The sequence below is a fragment of the Pipistrellus kuhlii genome, unplaced genomic scaffold (assembly GCF_014108245.1).
Source record: "Pipistrellus kuhlii isolate mPipKuh1 unplaced genomic scaffold, mPipKuh1.p scaffold_m20_p_7, whole genome shotgun sequence".
NCBI classification, from domain to species: Eukaryota; Metazoa; Chordata; class Mammalia; order Chiroptera; family Vespertilionidae; genus Pipistrellus; species Pipistrellus kuhlii.
In genome coordinates this window covers 33,277,012-33,284,567 of record NW_023425573.1, presented here as the reverse complement: position 1 = coordinate 33,284,567, position 7,556 = coordinate 33,277,012, and the positions used below count along the sequence as shown (strand labels likewise).

General features: G+C 35.2%; 1 protein-coding gene across 2 annotated transcripts in view; it reads right to left on the bottom strand.

The window, feature by feature from the left end:
* Positions 1–208: 208 nt before the first annotated feature.
* Positions 209–7,556, bottom strand: part of CWC22 (CWC22 spliceosome associated protein homolog) — a 47,677-nt gene continuing 40,329 nt past the window's right edge. For both annotated transcript variants that reach the window (XM_036421473.2, XM_045575303.1), the window contains 4 exons: positions 6,261–6,388; positions 4,436–4,537; positions 4,125–4,345; positions 209–1,052 (listed from right to left, as the gene is read on the bottom strand). In XM_036421473.2, the coding sequence (XP_036277366.1) occupies positions 466–1,052; positions 4,125–4,345; positions 4,436–4,537; positions 6,261–6,388 (1,038 nt within the window). In that variant the 3' untranslated portion in view covers positions 209–465. The remainder of the gene's footprint in view (positions 1,053–4,124; positions 4,346–4,435; positions 4,538–6,260; positions 6,389–7,556) is intronic.

The window sequence follows — 7,556 nt, the reverse complement described above, 5'->3', positions numbered from 1 at the left end:
TTCAAGACACAATATAAAACTTGAAATAAGTCCTCTATTTAATAAAAAAAAGGAGACTCCTCAAGAAGGTTCATAGCATCTCATTAACAATGCAAAAATGTTAAACTGATGGTTTATATATTTTGGTCAGTAAAAATTATAACAGTTCTATGACAACTGGAAATATTATCAGAAAAAAATCTGTCAATGAAAAAAATCACTGATTCAATAAGTGTTCAATCATTTTATTAACAAAATATATGCCAGAAATACATCCCTCTCTGGTGAAAACTTTTCAAATAATTTTATGTGGAGAGCCTTGAGATGTATCAATTATATAAACCATATTAAAATGAAAACATTTTTTAAAATGTACAATACAAACCAGTACTTTGTACAATTCTCTATAAAGTTCGATAATCAATGTAAAAAATAAATTGTTTCAACAGAATATAAGGCATGTTCAGTTTCAGTAATTTTGTAGGATTACTTTTTTTGCTTTGTTGGAGACTTTTCTCTCCGCCGGTCCCGATTTTTCTTTGATTCTCTGGATTGTTCAGAGGATCTGCTAGGTTTTTCCCGTCGCCTCTCGGCACCATTCTGATACCTATCTTCATCGCTTCTAGAGTCTGAATGTTTTCTATTCTTTTCTCTTGACTTTGATCTGTCTTTTCTTCTAAAATTTTCACTGTCCTTATTTCGGTATCTATGCTCATTTTCAGAAAAAGAATTTCTTCTCTCTCCTCTCCTCATTTTCAGATCACCATACTCATTTTCCAAATCTAGATGCATTTCGTGTTCTCTGTCATTCATGACCCTACTGTAACTATTTCGTTCAGAAGGAACACCTCTGTCTGAAGTGTACTTTGTTATAGGATCTCTCCAATTTGGGTCCCTTGAATTTTTATCTCTGAGTTTTTCTGATCTCCTTTCTCTTTCAGTCCGTGTTTCCTGGTGCCTTTGCTCTGATCTTCTTTCTTCTTGCTTCCTATCATTTATTTGTTGTTTCCTGGTGAACTTTTCTACTTCTTTGCTTCTGGTGTTCCCTTGTCCCTTCTTTCTTATAGCTTTAGCTGCACATGTAAAATGAAATATAGTTAGTTTAAACTTTAATCTTAATTTCATGATTTAATAATCACATTCATTAATATAATATAGGTTTACTAATTCTCAGATAAACTGGATGCATAGCTAAATTTATTGAATGAAAAGCCTAATGACAGGACATTTCACAAAATATTTGGAAGTATACAATATATCAGCATTAGTTACCAAAGTACTGTTTTGATCATTAGACTCAAAACAGTGAACAAGAATGTTACAGCAAATCTTGTAAAATCTTTTATGAAGTAACTAAAATAGTACATTTCCACTTAAAAATTGTATTCAAAAACAGAAATTCCAGCCCATGTGCATTATTGATACAAAATATGTCAGATCTGGTACATGATCAAAATACTAATGATCACACACACCAGCAACATCACTTCCTAAAGGTGAGAGGGAGAGGGATGACTGGGTTTGCCTAACAGCATGAACATATGTATTTCAAATAAAAACTTCTTCCCATAAAAACCAGCTTTGCTCTCCAGTGCCGTTAGAGAAGCACCAGCTGTACCAGGAGGAACCAGGGTAAGCTATATAACCCCAGGCTTCGTATGAGCCACTCTGGCTTGATTTCGAAAAAGGCCCTGAACAACTTATTTTACTGATGTAATCACCAATATAAATGTTAAATAATTATAATAAAATGACTTATCATTTTAAGCTATTAAACAAATTTAACTGCTTTATCAGTGTTACATAGTTTGGGTACATAAATCAAAGATGCTGAGATGACCACAGTTTCTGTTGCATTCATATGTGTACAGAAAGGAGAAAAAAGGGTAGATCACCTACCCTCATCCTACTCCACCTAAATCTCTGTTCCAACCTGTATTTCCTCGGCCAAATGCCGTCTTGACAGGTAGTCGGTTTGCCACTAAGGACTTGTTTCTCTGGTGCCTATCAAACAACCCAGCTGAGCTGCAGCTACCCAAGCAGAAACCATCTGGCTCTGTGCGAAAGCATGTCCCTCTGACCCTGCTCGCTGCTCTCACTGCTTTGTTGACATTAAAACCTGTGCCATATAATAATGTGCAATCTCTTCTCTCTTTGGTGGCTGCTTTACCATTTTCCAATTTGGGGGAAGTTCATATTGCTTTTATGCTATTTAATATTTTATTATTAAAACTGGAAGCTCTCTACTGAAATTGTACGATGAGGCAAATTAATTTTGAATCAGCAAGCTTCCTTATTGCAGAAATTCATGCTGTGTTATCATCTGTTCTCAAATATCATGAAATAACGAATTCTTTAGAATTAAAAGAGGTGAAAGTTAAATGAACAATGTTTGCATATGTCAATTCAAGAAAACTTCCTGTGAGCAAATGGAATCTTGCCCTAATAATATAAAACACCGAGAGTCCCACAATTCTGGATGCCATGTAATATGTAAAATACTTTGAAGTGTAACAAGCCAGGGAATGAGAATAAAAAGACCAAACTTCCAACCTTCTAAGGCTGTAGGGAAAAGTGCTCCCTCTCTGAAATAGAGATAAAATTACTATTAGAGAAGAAAGCAGAGCTGACCCTGCAGAAAACAACACAGAACTTTTCAGAAAATAGCACATTTGAAAAAATTCTTTACTATAGCACTTCTAGTTCCAAGTAGAATAGAGAAGGCAATAGACCAGTTGAAGAACAACTAGAAATGCTGGATATAAATTTAAAATCTCTGCTTAAAGGAGGAAAAGATCTTGAACTTGAGATGCAATAAAGGAAGGCATTGCCCTTAAGAAAAGGGATAGGGGTATGTCCAAGGAACACAGGAGTCAACATGAAGAAACTCCTAATTGCCAAAGCTGAAATGATTTTAATAGCAAATAAAATAAAGTATTGGACTTTAACTCACAGAAAACAATAAATATCCACGAGTCCACAATGATAAAGTATAGTGTAAAATCATTAAGTAAATCGAGGAAAGGAACAACTCTTTCTTACAGAAGAAATTCAACTGCTAAATGTAGAAAAGAGACAAATAGAAAAAGCATCATTTGGCAAACACCACAGTATTACCATATTTTTCGGACCATAAGACGCTCCGGACCATAAGACACACCAGTTTTTAGAGAAGGGAAATGAAGAAAAAAAGATTCTGAAACAAATAGTGTCCTAAAATATTTTATGTGCATTAAAACCCAACATCACAGTCATAAACACATGTAATCAACCCTGTAAAGTAAACAGCAGCATTTAGAACCATTTTAGAGCTGGGCAAGCACACAGAGACCACACAGAGCCGGGCAAGTAAAAAAACTTTTTTTTTAAAGTATATGTGTAGGCTATATTTGGACCATAAGACGCAGGAACTTTTTCCCCCCACTTCTGGGGGGAAAAAAGTGCGTCTTATGGTCCGAAAAATACGGTAAGTGTTCCAAACAAGATCCAAAGATGGATATTTGTAAAACTGGAGAGTGAAAGTTAGAGATTTAAATAGCATCAAATTAGCTCTCTGTAAGATCTAACTTACAGAGAAAAATATTTACATGAAAAAATTCAGCAGATATCACCTTAACCAAGTCATCAAAGTTCATGTCACCAATAAGATACACCAATATTATAAATTCCTCATTAAGATGCACTAAGAGCACATCATTTCTATGGTATTCTAGCCAAAAACGTACATTTTCTTTATATAGCTGTACACTTATGAGATAAGCACTAAAAGTGTGATACATGTCAATAACTACCATAAAGTGTCATTATTAAAAAAATTAAAATTTCTTGAAACATTAACATCAGGAAGACTCCTGTCAACTACATTAGACATTATGAATGGTATTTCAGTCACAATTCAAATAAATATTTACCAATAAAATACCTTCATTTCTATGAAAAGGCTTCCAAAAGGTAATCTGAGCACTATAAATGTTAAAATTTACTATATACGGCAACAATGGTCCATGATCATTTATATTAATTGTGGCTTTTCAACAACTGAACTCTAAAATAAGTATAGAATGAAATTATTTACTTCTCTCATGTTAAACATCACCAGCAATACACTTGTTAGGAAAGAGCACGATGGATGGTGAGTTTAGTACCTGAGGCAGAGCTCTGACTGCTGGTGGATGAGGAGTCGCTGTCTTCGCTGGAAGACTCGGAACTGCTGTCACTGCTGTCCGAACCAGAAGCCGAGGAGTCAGACTCTGCTGAGGAGGATGCGGAGGAGGAAGAGGAGGGGGAGGAATTATCTGGCTCGATTTCTGGTTTCTGTGCCACAATGACCTTTGGTGTGTTTTTGAGATGCTCACGCAATTCATCCCTAATTAAAAATATGATGTTAGATTCTGTTTAGAAGGAAATTATGAGATAATTTTGTAATTGACAATGAAATTCTAAAAATAATCCTTACGTTAAACCTCCAAGACCTATAGAAGTGAAAAAGTTGATGGCAAAACGAGTGTTTCTGGGATTATCTCGGGGTAATAACCCTTCAAAGAATGGCTGTAGGGTTCTAAAAAAGAAAAAAAAAAGAAAATGAACAAAAAAAAGAACAGATTGCTGAAAGATAAAATTCTTTACGTAAAAGCAAAATTCTCATACAATCACTTTTCAGAGTTTCTACGTATTAAATTAGTAAATAAAATACAACCAAGTAAATGATTTATATAATTTATGAGGTTAGGCTACATGGTCTCTAATGAAATAAGTGAGGCCACTCATTAATTTACTAAACTTGATTTTCTGTAATTATACAACAAAGTTTTTTTTTAAATATATATACCAACACAGAGAGTAGATATATATAACATACAAACATAATCTATGTTCATATGTAGATGTATATATGTGAATGTATAAACAGAACAGTAAAAAAATTCTTCACACACACACACACACACATATGCGCATACATACTCATACATACACAGAACTGTGCAAGGCAATGGGAGAAGGGAAAAGTATCAACAAAAGGGAGAAATCATATTTAGTCAATGACTTATTGATAACACATCCTTATTATTTCTAGGAAGGGGAACAGAAAATATTAAAAATATTATGTGGTTTTCACCAAAACCGGTTTGGCTCAGAGTCTGTGGACTGAAAGGTCCCAGGTTCGATTCCGGTCAAGGGCATGTACATTGGTTGTGGGCACATCCCCGGTAGAGGGTATGCAGGAGGCAGCTGGTCGATGTTTCTAGCTCTCTGTCCCTCTCCCTTCCTCTCTGTGGAAAATCAATAAAAAAAATATATATTTAAAAATATATATATTTAGTATGTGGTTTTGCACATGTGGTTTGAGTACCACAGTGAGTGACTAACCAGCAGGGTCAAGAAAAACTGTTTCATAGAAAAAGGTGACAAATAAGAATGACTGAAGAGTTTGCTGAACAGAAAAAGGGAGGAATTCCCAGCTCTGGAAATGGAGGTAATGAGACAGGAATGAGCCAGACCTGCTTTACTCTCGGGCAATGCTGGTGTGGCTGGAGCACAGTGCACTGCAATGGGCTTCACTAGGTGAGCTGGAAAGGAGGCAGGGACTGGGAAACAAGCATAACAGAGAGCACCAGAACCAGGACAGATCTGTGGTGTACACTGGAGAGGCAGGCTGAGGATAAGAAGACTGAGAGGAGTTAGGTAGAATGGAAGAAGATGAGGAGCCACAGGGAGCACGTGCCCAGCTCTGTAAGTGAGGCTGAGAAGTGAAGGGACATAAGGACTGAGGAAGACGAGTTGGCTTGGCAGAGTTACTAGATAATGAAAGGCTGACTTCAGGAGTGCGAATGTGAGCAGCAATGGGCAACAGGAACAAATAGCTGGAACAGAGATTACATAATAGTCCTGGGACAAGACCCTAGTGCGGTGTAATGATACATTACATATTCATTCATCTGTATATATTCACAATTGTTGATAATAAAAAGAAGTTAACTGTCATTCTAATGCTCAAAATTAGGGTAAAAACTCTAAATACTCATCATTAAAGAACTCCAATGAGCATACAGAAGTAATTTTCTGGGCTTTATCTAAATTAAAAAAGGCATTAATTCTGTGTTTTCTCTATTGAACTAAAAACTGCATGTTGTGCTTGGCCACACAACATGAGACTCAGAGTGGTACCTAATGAAGTCCTAGGGGCATAACTCTTGCTTTACCAACCCAGGCTGGCACGTCACTAAAGTGAAGGAAAACCCTGGAGGACAATAAGAATAAAACGTGCTTAATGATAAACTTACTCATCTTTTAATCTTGCATTAAGTTTAGGAAGACCCATGTATTCACACAGTTCTTGGAAAAATATTTTAACAAAAATTCTACTGGAGGACGTAGTGGTTTCTTCACTCAGCTTTATACATTCAAGAACCTGAAAATTAAATGAAAGAGACAATTTAATTTTGTTCAAAAGATTAAGACAAAGTGACCAATATTCATACTCAAAGTTTCTCTTAAAATGATTTAGTTTCATCTTCAATCAGAATTATCTCTGAATATTTTCTCTAGTGGGGATATATACAATTTCTTGGCAAAGATTAAGACAACTTCTCTGTGCTAATTTTTTGAATGCTAAAAAGCTACAGAAATAGAGTTCATTCTCTTTCTTGAGTCTGTGCTTTTTAGAGCAGGAATATATTATCTTGAGTGTATAATGGTGCAGCAAAGATTACTAACTCCTAAGCCTCATCAAAATGTGTGTACATGAAGTTTTGAGGAAAAATACCATAGAGTGTGTTAGGCTATAGTTTTGTTCAGCACTTGTAATATGCGACAAAGGTAAACACAGGAAGATTGATGGCTTATCCTGAATAGTTAAGACTGAAGCTTAAAAACTGAAACTCATGTAGAGATGTTTTACAACAAACAAAAATAAAAGCAACCTCCAGTTAGTTGAGTTATATGTTCTAGAAGCCCTGGTGCTTCAATTGTAAAATTTTAATTTCATTTTCTCAAAGAGGGAAAAATAAGTTTAAAAAAATTACGATTTGGCTTCTACGCTAACTTACAAAATGCCTTATTAATGTAGCTAGGTATACTTAGTACTTAAAATATTATAAAAATCTACCCAATGTTTATAAGCTCAATGATATTGCTTCATTCTTCCATTAGATTCTGGTAGTCAATAATGTGATCCTCTCCTTTCTTTCCTCCAGGATGCAATTTCTTTCTATTGTTGGCTGAATGAACAGCAGTTATACAATAAATGCCAGCTTAATGGATGCATTTCAAATTGTAATCAAGTGTACACTGTCTCATTAAGATACCTTTCCTGGTTCTAACTCTGATAATAAGAACTCCTCCCTAACGCTGACCTAAATTCATTGCCTGCTAAAAAGAACATGTCTTATTAGGACAAACATTTTTCTCATGTCCCTCTGGAAACAAGCAATAACTCAGCAATGCATTACTACCAAACCTGGGTGCATATTAATAGCAGTGTGTACACATGAATGTGTACAAAGATAAAAATCTATAATCATTTCTATGAAAATACAGCTATCCCTATTTAAAAGCACTGATATGTCTGAACTTTTAAT